This window comes from Myxocyprinus asiaticus, chromosome 17 (genome assembly GCF_019703515.2).
Source record: "Myxocyprinus asiaticus isolate MX2 ecotype Aquarium Trade chromosome 17, UBuf_Myxa_2, whole genome shotgun sequence".
NCBI classification, from domain to species: Eukaryota; Metazoa; Chordata; class Actinopteri; order Cypriniformes; family Catostomidae; genus Myxocyprinus; species Myxocyprinus asiaticus.
Genome location: NC_059360.1, coordinates 47,158,722 through 47,177,863, shown reverse-complemented (window position 1 = coordinate 47,177,863; position 19,142 = coordinate 47,158,722). Strand labels below are relative to the sequence as shown.

General features: G+C 35.1%; 1 protein-coding gene across 4 annotated transcripts in view; it reads left to right on the top strand.

Moving 5' to 3' along the window:
- The window catches only part of LOC127455181 (gamma-2-syntrophin-like), an 88,610-nt gene that overhangs the window by 60,500 nt on the left and 8,968 nt on the right, over positions 1–19,142 (top strand). For all 4 annotated transcript variants that reach the window (XM_051722853.1, XM_051722851.1, XM_051722852.1 and 1 more), the window contains 2 exons: positions 2,952–3,023; positions 3,543–3,752. In XM_051722853.1, the coding sequence (XP_051578813.1) occupies positions 2,952–3,023; positions 3,543–3,752 (282 nt within the window). The remainder of the gene's footprint in view (positions 1–2,951; positions 3,024–3,542; positions 3,753–19,142) is intronic.

The window sequence follows — 19,142 nt, the reverse complement described above, 5'->3', positions numbered from 1 at the left end:
AGTTAATTAAACAACTGGGAAATAAATGTAAATATTCTCTACATGTCTCTATATGTTTTTCATGTTTCAGAGTAATTGGTCTCAGTTATAAACAAAACACAGAATCAAAACGCACATTATGAACTCACATTAACTGAATTCTGAATGATGGAAGCTTGTCTGGCCGATGTCTGAGTGCAAATAATTGCTTTTATTGTGCATCTCTACTTTTGACTGTCTGGACAAATAATGTTTCAAGAATGTTATGTTTAAAAGTCACGCTTGATATCACTTCCATTAACATAGAAAGTCAAGTTGAGTGTCTTATATTGTAGGTTACAATATTCCATGCAGTACAGTACAAATTGACTGCACAGTTTGGCATATTGCAAAATTAGGAGTAATATGCATGTGCCATTTAGAACACTGCCAATGTTTTACCTACTAGACAACAATACACGTTATTTGGTGGTCTTTGACATGGGACATTCATTATAATTATATATATAATCAATCTATTCTAATCTAATGGACTGCGTGGGGGAAAAGCCATTACCTGCTGCAGCCTTATTTGTGACAAATGTTTTATCTTCCCCATTAAGCCTGAAGGCAAGAGGTTTCATCAGTTATGAAATACAACCTTGCACTTTTTTTTCTTTTTGGCTCTGTTTTGTGTGCCATTTTAGAGGCATCCTTAAAAACACTTCTCTGTGTGCGCTGTCTAATGAATTAAATGCATAAAACAGTGCACTGCCAAAATGCATAAAAATGCATATTTATCTGCTATTCAAAATCATCCTCTGCGTGACTGCACTGGGTGCATTAACATACTCGTAAGTGAATTTGATAAACTTTGCAAAAATAATAGTTTTGAATTTTGTGCTGATGATTCTTAGTAATTTATGAAATGTGCATAAGTGAATTAATAAAGAGATATATTAAGGAAACATAGCATTTATTGTGCCTTAAAGCAAAGAGGGATGTTTAACACATTCATTAGCATCTAGGATTAGATTTACTTCAGTGTTATCTTAGGGTTGTGTAGAAAGAATAGATCGCTACATAAGTCTTACATCTCTGTTAGTCAATTGGCATATTCATAATTGAAACTTTATGGAAATGGCAGTGTTATTTATGTCTGAAGACAAGAACATGACAAATTATTGCTAATATACGCATATTAGCACGTACAATTAGTTTAACACTGTAAAGTTGCATTCGTTAACATTAACTACAATAGTTAACATGAACTAACAATATTTCACTTCAGAAACAAAAACAACAACAACAACATCAACAACAATTTTTTTTCTTATTGAGTATTTTTGTCTCTTTTTCATGTAAAAATATCTAACCATTTTTAAAACAAAATACATTTAATTGAGAAGCAGAATGACAAGAAATATTAAGTATTGTTTTCTGAGAAATCTATCAAAACTTAGTAATTTTTATGCTTATAACCACAAAAAACTATTTCCCAGTGGGGTAAAAAAAAAAAAAAAAAAAAATTAAAGTGAAAACAAGTGAATTGTTTATTATGATAACCCCATTGGTAAATGGGGTTATCATTTTAACCCTTTAAGCTCGGATGGGCCCCTGAGAAAAATAAATAATCGTCAAAATAAACTACAGTCTTGACCAAGACAAAATAGGTATCATTTGAAAGATTAGAAGCTAATTTCCCATGCATGCAGGCACTATGACCAAAACAAGTGGTTTAAAATTTGCAGACAAATAAGATGTGTTCCATTTTAAAAATGCATTTTAAAAAATGGCACTGTAGACATATTATTGCAATCAACAAAAACATCAAACTGATCAAATAACCATGATGTGTCATATGTTGCTGGAAAGCTCTCAAAGAGTAGAATACAATCAGCTCATATTTCTTTTTACTCACAGACAAAAATGTAGAAAGTAATAGCAAGTATATTTCTTTAACAATTAAGTTGGTGTTGCTCATATGCCGCGTTTTCACTTATAACTTCACGAAAAATAAACAGAGCATCAAATATCACATACTATTATTTATAGGGGGTGATTATCTTTCAAACGAGTCCACACACAAGGTAATCTGATGCACAGATCATTAGATAATCCACATGAAGCACAGTGTTACATATGGCCACCAGGAGATGGCGCCAAGTACATGACACAGACTCGGTGATGACACAAATGGCACAGAATGAAACTCATTCTATGAAATCTCATTACTAAAATCATGTCTGCATGCTATGCAAACCTTTAGTCATTGTTGTGTTTGCATGTGGAATTAGTTCTTATGTACAATTATTATGTTTTATTTGTTTGGAGAGGCTTTTGGACACTATGATAAATAATTTTTGTAATGCTATAACTTTTGATTGCTTTGTCGTATCAACACAGAATTGATCAGATACAGTTGGCATGATTGGGAAAGCAGTTTTCAGAGCGACCTCATTTATACCCAGAGATGTATCATGTCAAATAAGAAAAAAAAATTAAAAAAAAAAAAAAAAATGGCTCAATTGTTTTTGTGATTTTTCATCAGTTTCTTAAACTGAGAGTCTCAGAATATTTCATAATCTATATCATTAAAAAAATTGAAAAGTTTTCTTTGCAGTGTTTTTAGGACGTATTAATGTTAATTTCAACCCAATTTTTTTTATTTTTTTATTAGCAGTTATATGTGTTAACTTTAGTTAATGCATTTTGAACTAACATGAACTAATAATGAACAGCTGTATTTTATAAATTAACATTAAACAAGATTACGAAATGCTGTAAAAACATATTGTTTATTGTTAGATCAAGATAACTAATGCATTTACCAATGCTAACAAATACAGCCTTATTATGAAGTGTTACAGATTTTCTGAAGATTATGAACCTGCTTTCACAAAACTGACTTTATTGTTTTTAAGAATTTCAAACTCTACTTGTGGAAGTGGCATCTAACAGAACAATTATTTGCTCTTGTGTGTCATTATCAGGTCACAGCATCAGACTGGACTCAAGCAGAAGCCAGTTTTCACCTCTGTGAGGTTCTTTTTAAAGTTCATAAGGTGGGACATTTTTTGTGTTTATTAATAAAGACTGAATGATCTATATTAGTTTTGCATGTCGTTTGAAGTTGACATCAAATCAAGATTAACCCTGTTTACTTTCTTTAAACACATGCCTGATATTATTGTATTTTAAGCTACTGTTGAAGGTAATGTAGCCTTTTTAAAATCTTGACAATAGTTAATGCAGTAATTTAATATAGGTTAACATTTAGCCGATTTCATGTCATATGGGTTGATTTTTTTTTTGTTAAAACAGATTTTAAAGTTTTGTTTGTTTGTTTGTTTATAATATGAAGGTCACATTAGAACTAAATTGGAAACTTTTTACCAGGCCTACATCATTTATTTTTGGTACTTTTCAATTGCCTTTTTTGTATAGATTATGTATTAAACTATGAAAATCCATTATAAAAATACATATGATTACATGTTTAAAAAACGAAGCATTTCCATTAGGAGATGTGGTTTGATTTTACTTAACACAGTTGTCAAGTGTATCTCTTTACTGTCAACTAGTTGTGGATAGCAGAAGACTGCTGGATTCAGCCGAAGTTTTATGTGGGCGTACAGCAGGACGGTGAGCTGCGGGACAGTGAGCCCTTTTGCTTCAGTGTGCTGGTGGGTCACGGTCAGAGTTTCTGCTACAGCGTTGAGCTCGGATCTGAACTTGTGCTGTGGGAGAAAGCCTTTCAAAGAGCCATGTTCATCGAAGTACAGCGAGTACGGGTGAGTACTGCTGTAAAACTTTACATCAAAGTGTTGTACAAACATTTCAAAACTTGTAGAAGAGAAGTAACAAATAATTGAACAATAACAAATGTTTGTTTCCCTGAAGGCTTTGTATTTATTTATTTATTTTCATTTGTAATGTTGTATGAACAGTTTCAGACCCTTAAAGGAGATGCACCATTGAAAACTAGATTTTTCCAAGAACAGAAAAAAGGTTTATTATACCTCAAGCAGGACCGACACGTACCCACCTAAACGCAACTCTAGGCAAAATAAATAAATAAATAAATAAAAACTCATAGAAATGTTTTTCAACACATTTCCCGACCCCTTTTGTTAACTCTTGGCGGGCCCATGAGAAAAATAATAATTGTCCGAATATTACTAACTGCAGTTTGACCAACACAAAATAGGTATCGTTTGAAAGCTTAGAAGCTCTACTTTCCAATGCATGTAGACAATATGAACAAATGCTTTGAAATTTGCAGACAAATCAGAAGTGTTCCGTTTTGATCATTTCTAAAAAAAAAAAAATTAAAAAATAATTACACTGTACATATTATTGCAATCAGTAAAACATCAAACTGATCAAATAGCCATGTGTCATATGTTGTTGGAAAACTCTCAAAATGTAGAATACAACCAGCTTTGTTTTCCTCACAGACAAAATATAGTGAGTAATAGCTAAGTATATGTCTTTGACAATTATGTTGGTGTTGCTTATATGCCACGTTTTTGCTTCACAAAAAATGAACAGAACATAAAATATTATGCACCATTACTTAGAGAAGTTGATTATCTTTCAAACGAGTCCACACACAAGATAATCAGATGCAAAGATCATTAGATAATCCACATGAAGCACAATGTTACATATGGCCACCAGGAGATGGCGCCAAATACATGACACAGACTCAATGATGACTCAAATGGCACAGAATGAAACTCATTCTGTGAAATCTCATTACTAAAATCATGTCTGCATGCTATGCAAACCTTTAGTCATTGTTGTGTTTGCATGTGTAATTAGTTCTTATATACAATTATTATGTTTTATTTGTTTGGAGAGGCTTTTGGACACACGGAGACATGTTTGGACACTATGATAAATTATGTTTGTAATGCTATCATTTTTGATTGCTTTGTCGTATCAACACAAAATGTTTTCTCAGATACAGCTGACATGATTGGGAACAAAACAAAAGCACCTTATTCACACCCAGAGATATATAAAGTCAAATCAGAAAAATAAGAATAAAAGTACATTTTTGGCTAGATTTTGTTGTGATTTTTCAGTAGTTTCTTAGGCTGACAGTCTCAGAATGTATAATAATCTATACCATTAAAACATTTGAAAAGTATTCTTTACAGTGATACCAAACACTTGACCCTCTCTTTGTTTTTGGTTTTTGTTTTTTTTTATTGAGTTATAAGCCTTTAATTTTGGATATGCCAATGAAACAGGAAATTTGTATAAACACCTTCAGAAAAACATTAAAAGCTTTAATTATAAATGTACGCTCACTATAGTAATATTGTAGTAACTAGGTCTGTAGTAACCATGTTTTTCTATAGTAATATTGTAGTAACCATGACTGTAGTAAACATGGTTAATTTTGTGGTTACTATGTTTTTACTACTTATGGTTAATTTACATAAGGGAAAGTTACCCTAATTTAATATGTAACTATCAGGTGATATTATTGAATACTACAATCACTTCTGATTTGGAGAATTAAATAATATAATCCAATTGTTATATATATATATATATTTAAAAAACTTCAATGTAGTTAGCTAATTTTGGTTAGCAGCTTTTAGTGTAGTTAACAACTGTTTAGTTTAACTGTAAGTTTTGAGTAGCTTCCCAACACTGATCACAATCATGTGTTCTTTAAAGGGATAGTTCACCTAAAAATGAAAATTCTCTCATTTATTTTGAAGATCAAAAAGCACATAAATGCAGCATAAATGTAATCCATAAGACTCCAGTGGTTTAATCCATATCTTAAGAAGCGATATGATAGGTGTGGGTGAAAAACAGATCAATATGTAATTCCTTTTTTACTATAAATCTCCATTTTCACTTTTACTTCCATTCTTCTTCTTTTATTATTGCCGATTGTGATTATTTGTATATACTGCCACCCACTGGCAGCAATAGGAGAATTTATAGTAAAAACAACAAAAAAAAAAATTTTTTTTTTAAAAAATCTGTTGATCTGTTTCTCACCCACACCTATCATATTACTTCTGAAAACATGGATTAAACCACTGGAGTCATGTGGATTACTTTTATGCTGCCTTTATGTGCATTTTAGAGTTTCAAAGTTCTGGTTACTATTCACTTGCATTGTATCGACCTACAGAGCTGAAATATTTGTGGTCGGCAAAAGAAAGGAAGTCAAAAACATCTGGAATGGCATGAGGGTGAGTAAATGATGAGAGAATTTTCGTTTTTGGGTGAGCTATAAACCACATGAAGCACAATGTTACATATGGCCACCAGGAGATGGTGCCAAATACATGACACAGACTCAGTGATGACTCAAATGACACAGAATGAAACTCATTCCAAATATAACACCATTTTGGTATTCAGAAATATGACCCAACCTGATGAACTAAAAAACGTGAACTATGCTGGTGCGTTGAGGTTAGCCAGTCATAACAGAGGTCATTGACATATTTATTTTGTCAATAAAAACCAATAAAACTGTGTCAGAATTCCTGTACTTTCAGAGTATGTACTGAATTGGATAAGGAACTTTCTTCTCGACCGTTAATACTCGACGTTCTTTTAGTATGCAGTTGTGTAGTATACATATTCCTAAGAATACCACATCCGTACACTTGGGCATTGTCATTTTGCATACTGCTTTTTTTCATGCTATATACTGTTGTTGGGAAGTATGGTGACATATAAAGAGGACAGTCATATGGAATTATAGTTGTAACATTAGGGTTAAAAGGTTCAAAACGGCTTGGAAAGGTCTATTTTCTGGCTTTAGAGGGTTAAAGTGATGCTTAAAGGGATTAGTTTTTATTGACAAGTAAACTATTGATTTCTGCATCTCTCAGCATTGCAGGCGACACCAGAAGCGCGCTTCGCCTGCATTCAGCATCTGATATTGTGCATTTTAAATGTTATTATTGCTTTAATTAAATTTCTCTGAAGAACCCATTCTGAGAGACCTCTCCTCATTGAGCCGTTAAATAACCTCGACTGCACAAAGGCCTGACGCATCTCTGGTGTCTGAATAAAGTCCTGCAGGGCGACTATTATGAAGTTTATGCTAACATAAGTTCATGGAATGAAGGGGATTTATCTTTCAATAGCTCAGGAGACTCGCGTTACTCACCGTTAAGTCGTCTTAAATACCAACCGGGGTGAACCGGCGAGCATCACAAAGTAGCATGATGGCCTCACAGTGATGTTTATTTAGCACTAGCGACATAATTCTTTCATACTTTGGCTTAGTGGAGCAGATGAGTGTCACATTTGAGGCTTATTGAGCGAGTAAAGGCCACAGAGAAGGCATTTATCAGCGAATAGGAAGTTGTCAAATGACGCATACTGAAATGGCACAAAGTTGTGACATTGAATTTTACTAGATGAGTCAGTCTGATCTTTATTACACAATAGCAGCTTGTGGTAATTTGACGATTTGCCCTTTATAGTTATTTGGGGAGGGCTGATTCTTGTCTAATGAAATCTACGATAAACGAGTTTATTAACAAAAAGTTGTGTGTTCCTCAACCCAGTAATTTTGTGTGATATCTGACGGTGCAAGTATGTGCATGTTTCTGTTGGGGAAGATAATTTGAATTTGTAGCTTTAAGAAATGGGTCAGTGATGTGACGCTCATGTTTTTGTCTATTTCATCTATTAAATTATTCAGAATACATTTAAAATGCAATTCACAAAAAACAATTACTTAAATACACCTCTGCTTCGATGAACATGTTTTCAGTTTTCAAGTTCAAAGTCGTTTTGATATTTATTTCTGGGGCTTAAAGTCGACAACGTTAAAGCGGTGTAACCGTCTCAGGGCTTGACATTAAGGATTGTCATGTGCTTGTCCGAGTAATGTTACTTGTCTGGAGAGAAAATTATTATTATTTTTTTTTTTCAACTGTGATGAAAAAATTATTTTTTTAAGAAGCAATATTCTCATCAGTATTCTTATTCAGTCACTTGTTTCCCAGCAAGACGTATGATACAATCATATACCAATTTACATTTACACTGTTGTTATGGGATGATTGGTTGACCTCATGTTGTTAACAGTTAACTGAGACTGAACATTCTGCCTAACATCTCCTTTTGTGGTCCATGGATGAAAGAAGAATGTCATATAGGTTTGCGATACATTAGGTAAGTTATGACAGTATTTACATTTTTGGGTCAACTATCCCTTTAAGAGTTTAAATCAGTGCTCATCAGACTAAAATTGACAAAATGCACCAAAAATTAGCAGATTATATCCTGAAAGAGGGGACCTTGCTGCTAAATGAGTTATATTAAATGTTTTAAATAAGTATGTATATTATTACTATATTATTTATATTAAGTAAATCATTACATGGGCCTACTTATATTATTCAAAAGGCAGAAATAATACCTGTATATGTCAGATGGAGCTCTAGAGAGAGATGGAGATGAGAGATACAACAGGTGTTTAAGGATGAAGTTGTCTGTTTTAAGCATTAAGAGTAGTTCAGTGGTTCACAAAGCATTTTTGGCTATATCTGCCTTTCTGGTGAAAGATGCTGTAATATGAGCCGCACTTACCCCTTTAAAAAAATGTCAAACAAAATAAAAGTGTAATTAAAAAGTTTCAATTCCTAAAAAAAATAAAAATAAAAAATAAAAATAAATAATAATAATAATTTGGCATAATTAGTTTAGAATAATCTTTTATTATTACAGTATTTTAAAATAATTTTGTTGTAAAATATTATAAATATTTGAAAAATTTAGACCCCCATGACTGTTTGTGAAGTTTTTAAAATATATCAGATATATTTTCATAAAGGCACATATTAAAAAAAATAATAATAATAAATAAAAAATAAAAGAAAATCATGTTTATGTCATATGGGGTAACCATAAGAAAAAAATTGTGACAACAAATTCATGTTTCATATTTGAAAAAAAAATAAATAAAAAAAAAATAAATAAATAAAACTATATATATATATATATATATATATATATATATATATATATATATATATATATATATATATATATATATATATATTTATTTTTATTTTTTTATTGTATTTTAATACCTTTTAATTGATGTTAAAACTTGACATTTTTACAGCCTTTAAATCAATTTTGTAGAAAAATCTATAAATGTAAAACAATTATGTACACAAACATTACATTTCTACTAATTTGATACATCAGTTTTAAACTAGATTTAAAAGAAAAAATAATTTGCATCATCTCAGACAACCTTATCTGTCAACGACCCATCTCCATTTAAGAAAAATTTAATTAAATCTATACAATATTCAAGTATAGATTTACAGTAATTTAAGAAAGCAGCTCACTCATAAACAGTACAGTTTAACCTTAAAAAAAATTAAAATAAAATAAACAACTAATGTTCTTGAAACGTTAATGTTACAACTTTATTCCGACACAGCATCATTATGTTACTTTTCACCAAAATGACATCTCTTTAAGTTGGTGAACTGCTGATGCTGATTGTCCGATAGTCTAAGTGATAAAAGTTCTGTTAAATTTACGATAAAGATGTTACATGTGTGGGCTTGTACTGTAACTGATTAATAATATACAGTAATAGTTGAGAATAAGAATACAGTGCTAAGATCTGACTCATCAAGGTCATTTGAAATTTTGTACATTATTATATCCATTCAAATGCATTTACTCTGGTTTATCTCTTGGCTGTAGTACTTGTCTACACTGTAAAAAATTGTTGTAAATTTACGTCCAAATTCTTACAGCAATCTACTGTGATTCTTAAATACAATAGTTTTCTGTTCAAAATGTTACATTCTGGGAGATTAAGAGTAGGCTCACTGTTAACTAACTAGTTGTACGGTAAATAGCTGTTGTAAGAGTCATATATATATATATATATATAAATACTGTCATTAGGGGAAATGAACATGTAAAATCATGATATCATCTTGGCGAAAGCTAGTGATATTTTGAAACGTATATTTTACCCCCTCCCCATGAAAATGTTAGTTTGTGGCACATAGTTAGCGTTCATGATGTTTCTGACCAACTCCTCTGTTCTTTATCATCTCACATCAGCCTTTACTTGTCTGTCTAATGAGAAGTCAAATAAAATAAAAAACAGGAAAAACAGGATCTAGCTGTTCATTTCAGCAACAGCAAGACACCGTTAATTTTACAGTAACTTGCTGGCAACCCTGCTGCCAGTTCTTGGCGAGAAAATCTTTAACAGTGTAGTCAAAGGCCGCATTTTCCGCTTTAAATGAAAAGAAGCAACAAAAAAAAAAGAAGGTCAATATGAGCCCTAAAGCCACGAGCAGCATTACCTGCAAACCTTAACCAGAGACATTTATAAATAATACAATGGAAAGAAGCTGTCAGAGGCGATTTAAATCAGTGTAGTACTGAGATACTGAAAAGGCAACATGCAATGGCTCCTGGAATTCCAGGAAAAATGAGGTTTTGCAGTAGAACTGCGGCAGTGATTATCTGCGTCCATCTATCCAGCAATTTCACTGTACCAGCTCAACTCCACCACCCCCTTAGCTCTTCATGTTGTGCACAGTGTGTACTAGGAAGGCAGTGTGACAGTTTTATGAAAGAGCGTGGAAAATTTTATAATCATATTCTTTTATATGCAGCGCATTCATGTGAGGAAGTCAGCGGGAGTTCAGGATCACGATTTCTCCGGGTTCAATTGTGTTGCTGTTTAAATGAATGGACAATAGCTTCTAAGGCAAGTTCTTAACAGAAATACTGTGGTACATCCCCATATTTGAAATGAAGTGCAGAACGAGAACCATTAAACTCTTTAAGTGCAGAATAACTGAGATTTTAGACTGGTTTTGTTCTAATCCACAGTCAGAATCTTTGCAGCCAGTAAGAAAAATTGCAGACGTTCATCTGTATAAATGTAAAGAAGTTTAATATGTAGGGTTAGGGGTTTTTTCAAATCATTAACATAAATATGACCAATAGAGCGCAACAGTTTGGTTCCAGAAGTAAAAATCCCATTCATTTTCTCCATAGGCGGAATCATTTTTAACGATAATTTATAAACCATTAAAGACAGACCTACTGTGAGCTCCAAGGTGGTTAATCAATGGTATATGCTCCTGTTGAAGCCAGCAGTCCATGTTACCAGGGCAGTGGTGGCTCAGTGGTTAAGGCTCTGGGTTACTAACCAGAAGGTTGGGGGTTCAAGCCCCAGCACCACCAAGATGCCACTGTTGGGCCCTTGAGCATGGCCCTTGACCCTATCTGCTCCAGGGGCACTGTATCATGGCTGACCCTGCACTCTGACCCCAGCTTAGCTGGGATATGTGAAAACAAAGAAATTTCACTGTGTATATGCAAAAAAATAAAAAATATGTATAGTGTGTGACTAAAATAAAGGCTTCTATTCAGCTTAATTTTAAAAAAAAAAAAACATTGTTTATTTGCATAATTCCTGATGAAGAACTACACTACCCATGATCCTGAGGGGGAAAATCCAATCAGAATATCGTGACTAACAAAGCACACCCAAAAGAGCTCTGCAGCGACCACCCTCTTTCATGATGCACCGTGAATGACGCAATTGAGTCACTCTCCCTACACCCTCACACTACTTGTATCTCAAACAACTTAAAATCTATAACTGTATATATTTGCACCGTTTTTAATTACCATTCGCAGTGCTTCATGGGACTGTATTTCATTCCCTTATTAAAAATGTTAAGTACACAGTACTTTTAAGCCATTTCAGGGCAAATACATAATTATCGAGATATTCAATATCATCAATAGGCTGAAAAATATTGAGATATAATTTTTGTAGCCATATTGCCCAGAACTTAATTTGCATAACATGTTTAAGGCCTTACCCCTTTAACGCCGCCTGTATCAAATCTGATGCACTATTTTCTAAAGCCTGCGCATCATAAACATGATAACAATTTTGCAGGAAATCCCGTTGCCTGCAATGCACTAGATGTCTTCTGCCACCTGGTGGACGTTTCCGGGCATTTCTTGATGGAAAAATATTTTCTTTACAATATATATTGTACTCCCTTTTTTTTTTTTTTTTAATTTAAAAATAAAATTTTGTGAAACCTTTGCTGATTTTAATAAAGTAAAAGTGACAGTAATTATAATATTGTTACTGATATTTTAAAGTGAGTTTTGCTGAATATAAGCAACTTGTGCTTGGTTATAATTTTGTATATTATTTTATTGAAAAAGCATGTTGAAATAGACGTGCAATTTCTTTTTCTTTTTCTTTTTTTTTTTCTTACCAATTCTTTTTATAGGTTGTCTAATGGTTCTAAAAACAGTTTAATGTCAAAAAATTCGAATTTTCTGACAATTATTGAGCGATACTTAAGGTTAAAGGGAGAGGATTTGAAACAACATGAGGGTGAGTGAATGATGACAGAATTTTCATTTTGGGGTGAACTATCCCTTTAATACCAGATGTAAACGTGACATAAACATGAGCCGATACAAAATAATGGACCCTTATGTTTTCCAGATGATTTGTGTATGCAATTGCATTAAGATAAACACAACCACGACTGGTCATTACAAATCATGTTTGCATTTATTGTGGACGTATTAAGAAAAGCCATTGTCTTTCATTTTGGAAGGGTTTTGTATGTTATTCTGATGTACCAACTGTTAATGAAGTACCTGCGTGTGGCCTTGTGCATGAAATTTGCAGCGTTTGCATGGCACCACCATTGCTTCGCTCAGGTTGACAAGGAAATCCACAAGCAAACCTCAATATGTTGTTCAAATCCCTCGGGAGAAGCTCTCCAATTAGCGGCATGTAGTCTGTGCTTTACTTGTGACGGGCAACGCTCATACCAGGCGACAGTAAACACTGCAAATCTGCTTCAGAGGCATTCGTTCTCCCTGGCAGAGAAATTTAATTTGCCTCTTAAAACGACAGCTCATCTGTGAAAGCAACAAAAAACCTGTGCTTCATCTTCCGTCAGAGCTTGAATTCACTCCACTTGATATGGGAGCACAGATAGTATTACATCTATTACTCATAGAACCACATGACTTTACCTGTATTATCACGACAGTTTCCTGTGAAATAAACACTAGAGGCGCTACAACAACGACTTTTATTCACTTTCACACAAATCACAAGTAAAATGGCAGATCATTAGTTCATAAACACGTACTTTTCGCCCTGTTCCTCACACAATGCTATCTTATGACATCTAAACACTTTTAATGTAGCGCATGACTCATTTGAACGTTTAACTACATTTACAAGCTTGTTCGAGGGTGGTTAAATTGCACGATAGCTCAACTGATAGAGTGTTTCAATTGTGATGTAAAGGAGAGGGGTACGAGTCCTGAAGATCACGCGAGTCGACATGCGATCCGAAAGTGTCATAGAAGCACCACACAATGACATGGTTGTTTTTCATCTCACATTTGCTTTTTCTAACACTGTCGGTTAGGTTTAGGTTTAAGGTTTAGGGTAGGGAGGTCAGTTTTGTTGATTTAAATCTTGATAGAGCAATAACCTTAAAAACCTAATCTAATTGGGAGAATATTTGACTCTCTTTTAGCGTCACACAGTGGACATTTCACTTTGGAACAGACACGATATGTGTAAGGAACCACGTAATATCATTTTGCAAAAATATAGATACAGTCACTTTATTTTCATGTGATCAGGCTCGCCACTAACTTGGCAAACTTTGGAAAATGTAATAGTTAGTTTTCCTCAGAACAATGTTATTATCGTTAATGAAAACTAAAACAAAAACCAAATGAAAACATTGTAGTTATCTGAATTAAAATGAAAAACTAATATGGTTGGAAAAAACTGAAACTAATATTAAAAAAAAAAAAATCTGCCCGGCTCCAAAACTAACTAAAAAAAAAATTAAGCTCAAATTAATTTACGTTTTACTTTTTGATTATTATAACAATTTGAAACCTATACAATCCACCTTCATTAAACATGAAAATGTAACTAGATAGCAGTAACACAACACTGCCCTGAGAAATTGTACGTTAAACATATTTAAATGATATCCGTAAACGCTTTAGCTATGGCAGCCATAAAAGTGGTAGCTCAGCGGTTAAGGCTCTGGGTTACTGATCAGAAGGTCAGGGGTTCAAGCCCAAGCACCGCCAAGATGCCACTGTTGGGCCCTTGAGCAAGGCCCTTGACCCTATCTGCTCCAGGGGCGCTGTGTCACGGCTGACCCTGCACTCTGACCCCAGCCTAGCTGGGATATGTGAAAAAGAAGAATTTCACTGTATATGTGCAAATGTATAATGTGTGATAAATAAAGAAAATTATAATTAATTAATTATTATAATTATAAAATACTAAAACTAAAATAAAACTTATTAGAAAGAAAACACAGAAATAAACTTAAACCAACAGTCAAAGATTAAAAACTAAATTGTAATTACAAATATAAACTAAAATAGAATTTAAAAATATGATAAAAACCCTGCCTCTAATGTGCTCCCCAGTAATCACAAATGAGTGGAATTTTGTGACCAAATTTTTGGGTCAAAAGATGTGAAAACCTTACAGATTCTGCTGTGTTTACATTTAGTAAATTAGAGCCCACACTTCTATGAGCTGTACGGGTGAATTTAATGCACAGAATAATTAAGACCCTGGAGAAATCCTGACTGGGCTGGTGCAAATAATCCACACACTTCTTCTGTATAAGTCAGTGCTGTGTTGACTAAAATTAATCTTTTTTTTTTTTTTTTTTTTGTCCGACTCACCAGATCGGTTTGTGATGTTACAGAACCAAAATGTCACTGCTGGCATCCAAAAAATGCTCTTTCTCCTCCTTATGTCTAATTGATTTCAAGAATCACTAACTGTAATACTGTGAATATTACTTTTACATTTCATGCATATTTGGGTACAAATGTTTCTACAGTTGGACTTGATTGAAAACTGCAAAGCAGATGGGTGAGATTTGGTTTGGTGCTTAGGCACAGCTCTGATTTCAAACTGTCTTTGCATTTAAATACGTGACTTTGTCGTGGACCCTTCCAAGGCTTCTTCTTAGGGTGTTTTTCCTGGCACTTGCTGCCTTTGGCTTGTTCACTTTGAGGGTTTGTAGGGTACTATTCTCTGTAAAACTGAATGTAACAAACATTTGTAATCCAAAAAACAAGGTATTACCATAGTACTATGTCCAAAAACATGGTATTACCATTGTATACGTCAAAAACATGGTATTATCTTTAGTGATCAACTGATATGGGTTTTTATAATGGCTGATGCCAATATCCAGAGAGCAGCGTGACCGATATGCCGATACAATACCGATATATCACACAATTTAATATAGTAAATAACACAAACATAAAATTGCTAATAAAAAATGAAACTCTTATTTAGCATTATATTTACTCAATTTCACATGAAACTTTAAGTTTGTAAAAAAGAATCTAAAAAAATTATATTGTATTTTAAATGGTAGATAGCAGTTTCTTCTGATTTCTGTTTAGTCATAAATTTTAGTAATTTATTTGCACATGAAGAAATTGTTAATACATTAGGAAGAAGGAAATAACAGTAACCATGGATGGCATGTCCACGTTAGCAATCGCATAAAAAAAAAAAATACAGAATCAAATCAATTGCATACAGTGCATAGTGAATAAGACATTTACTCATAGCACACATGAAGCACTTTTATTTTTAAGTTGCATTCACGCACTCGTGCGGATCCAGCGTGAGCAGCAATCTCCTGACAGTTTAAAGGCCTGGATCGCCTGCTTGGATTGTCATGGACTGACCATCATGATTTGTGAATCAGAGGAACTTTTGATCCTGATCCTGAAGTTTTATATTCTGGCTGATGGAATACATACTTCAGAGGAATATATTAGATGAGTGCTCGACAGAAAGAAAACGCTGAATTTTTGTGAGGTTCGTGAATTACATAATTTTAAAATGAGATATCTGCATATTTTCAGATGGTATATAATAGACGTTTTATTGATGGTATATAATAGCCTTTTATCAACTGTAGAGGAGTGACTGTTAGAATACATGCTTTAGAGGCTAATATATGAGCGTTGCACAGGATGCTGGATCTGCTGAAGTTGTGTGAAGTTGGTTTATTACATCTGTTTAAATGAGATATGTGCATATTAGCTGATGGTATATGATATTAGTTTTATTGATATTTGCCTTTTTATCATAAGACAAGACAGTTAAAAGTTACGGGGAACTGTTGAGGAGAGAGAGGGTGTCACCGTCTCAGGACTGTGGCATCACCGACCCATGTCTGTCTTGTGTTTCATTGTCTGTCTTTGTGTGAGCACACGGTTTCGGTTGTATTTCCTGGCGTGCCCTCTTCGGTCGGTCTTGTTTCATATCTGGAGCATGGTGTCTGGATCCTGACCTTTCTGTCTGGTTGTGTTTCGGTTTTGGTGTCGGGATCCGGACACTCATGTTCCATGTCTTGTCCTGTATTGACGTGAGTGCATTGCACTTGTCATCTTGGTAGCATGCACTCACGTCAATAACCTATGTCTGTCTCTCGCGACCGCGCGTTGTGCTCGCTTTGTGCGTCAGGGTCGCAAGCTGTCTTCATGTTGTGATGAGGTCACTTCGGTCTAAGGTGTCGGGTGTGTGTGTGGACGAACACTCGCACAGGTGTCCTGTCTTGTTTTTGTCACCTGTTGCGTGCATCACATGGCATCTGCCTCGCGATGTATGCTCAGGTTTCGTTTAGTGTGAGAATGCATGGCATCGCTTTATTTGCCGTTGCTACGCATTCTCTTGTCTTGTTTGTCGGTTGGCATGGGCGTATATTGCCTCATTGTCTTGGCGATTTGCGCTCATGCCATTCAGGTGTTTTGTTGTCTTGTGAGAGCACATGGCTTTGTTTTGTTTCTGTAACGCCGTGTGTCTCTCTGTCTTACGTCATGCTCCGCCTATGTACCATATTACTATGTCCAAACAAATGGTAATACCATTGTATATGTCAAAAAACATAGTATTATCAAGGTAGATGTCAGAAAACATGGTATAACTATGAAATATGTCAGAAATGTTTTTTTATTATCATGGTATGAGTCATATACATATACATATGGTATATGTAAAAAAAAACAACAAAAAAAAACAAAACATGATGTTACCATACTATTATGTCCAAAAACATGGTATTAGCATGATATGTCAGAAAAAAAATAGTATTACCATTGTATATGTCAGAAAATTTGGTATTACCATTGTATATGTCAGAAAACATGGTACTATCATAGTATATGTCAGAAGTTATGGTATTACCATTATATATGGCAGAAAACATGGTATTATCATGGTTACGCAACCTCAGTTCCCTGAGATGAAGGGAACAAGACATTGCCTCCTGCTGACGCATATAGGAGTGTCCTTCTAAACGACGTAGTTGAAACCGTACTACAATAATGGCAATTCTGATACTGGCTTTGGTGTTTGATCCCCACCCTTTTAGGTGCAAAGCTGTCCGCTATAAAAGCAGGCATGCAAACACCATTCCTCAGAATTTTCTGACTGAGGGACAAAGAGTGCATCGCTCACACCTCAAAAAACTCTGAGTCTGTAGTGCGGCCAGCATTCACAATGTCTTGTTCCCTTCATCTCAGGTAACTGAGGTTATGTACATAACCGAGACTTTCCCTTACGATTCAGTACACTTGACATTGTGTCCTGCTGACAGATATGGGGAACAGATTCCCATCAAGCCGCACTACACGACATAACCTTCCCAGAGAGGAAACATGATGCCACAGTCTCGTGGGATGGCGACCGACATGAGTATACTGCAAGTGAATGACCCTCATGGTCAGCCAGGAGGGGAACACTCAGAATATATATTTGAACTATGGTCATATAGTATGGATTAAACCATTCACGAACCCAGTCAGAAAGGAAGGTTATTTATAATGAAGTGCCTGTAACTTTGGGAACACAACGGTCCGAATGCAGGTGGTTGTGTAAAGTGACAGGGAGCCCGTACTTAAAAAGAGGGGCATAAGTATATATTTGGCCAATTAAATAGCAAGCGCTCGAGACAGAGAGGACTTGTTAATGTGTAGGCTTTGAAGTGGGAAAGCTCTTTATTGAAAAAGTGTGAAGGTCTCATGCATGTGCAATGAGCTCTGTACTCTTTTGCAATCTTTCTATGTTCATTATAAGATATAATGTGGCGCTCGCCATTGGGAAGCGGTTGTGAAAAATGTGTGGGCTTTGAAGTGGGATTGAAAAAGTGTGAGCGTCTCGTGTGAGCGCTGTACTCTTTTTGCAATCTTCGTATGTTCATTCATAATATAATGTGCCGCTCACCATTGGGAAGTGGTTGTGCATAATGTGCAAACTTTATTGCATGTGATTAATGTGAGACACAGAAAACAACATATTGAACAACATTTTGAACAACAATATTCCTTTCCCTACAAACAGCATTGGGGAAGAGGGGAACAGCATTGTGCATCATCGCGTGGAGTGCTGAACCAGTTTGGCCCGCCACTGAGTATGCTTTTCCAGCCAGTTCAGACATTAGTCAAAACAGCTTACAAAAATGAACAGGGCGTGAGTTCCAAGTCCTGCTACTCGCAGGGCAGAGATGTGCCTCTACCGCCTCTTTCAAGGGGGGTAGTTGGGCATAACTTTTGTCTTCCCCATGGTCCACTTTATTGAGAAGAGTGGAATCGCTGTGCGATCAAGCTGAATAGGGCACACGCCAGGATTTTGTCAGTTCGTTATGAACTTCTGGGAAGAGCGGGGCAGATCTGCGGGGCGTCCGGACTGCACGAACCATTCATCAAAACAAGATTTTTCAGGTTTCTCTGGAAATTACACGAGACTGAGCTCTTCAACTGCCCTTGAAAGGACACGGAGCATCTCCTTTTCAGTGGCACGTTTATGCTCCTCGCCCTCGCTGGGGGAAGGGGTGGCAGTGTCATCCACTGACCACTCACCAGATGCAGCGAGAGACATATCATCATCCCCAGCATCAGAACCGGCGAACGTGATGAGGTGGCGTGCTCCTACAGAGGGCCGAAGCTCGTCATGCACATACTGCATCGGTAAAGACGCTGTACATGGAGATTTAGGGGCTCGCGGGGCATGTGCCGGCAAGATGTCCACTTTAAATTCATCCTGCTTGACCTCGCGGCCCGCC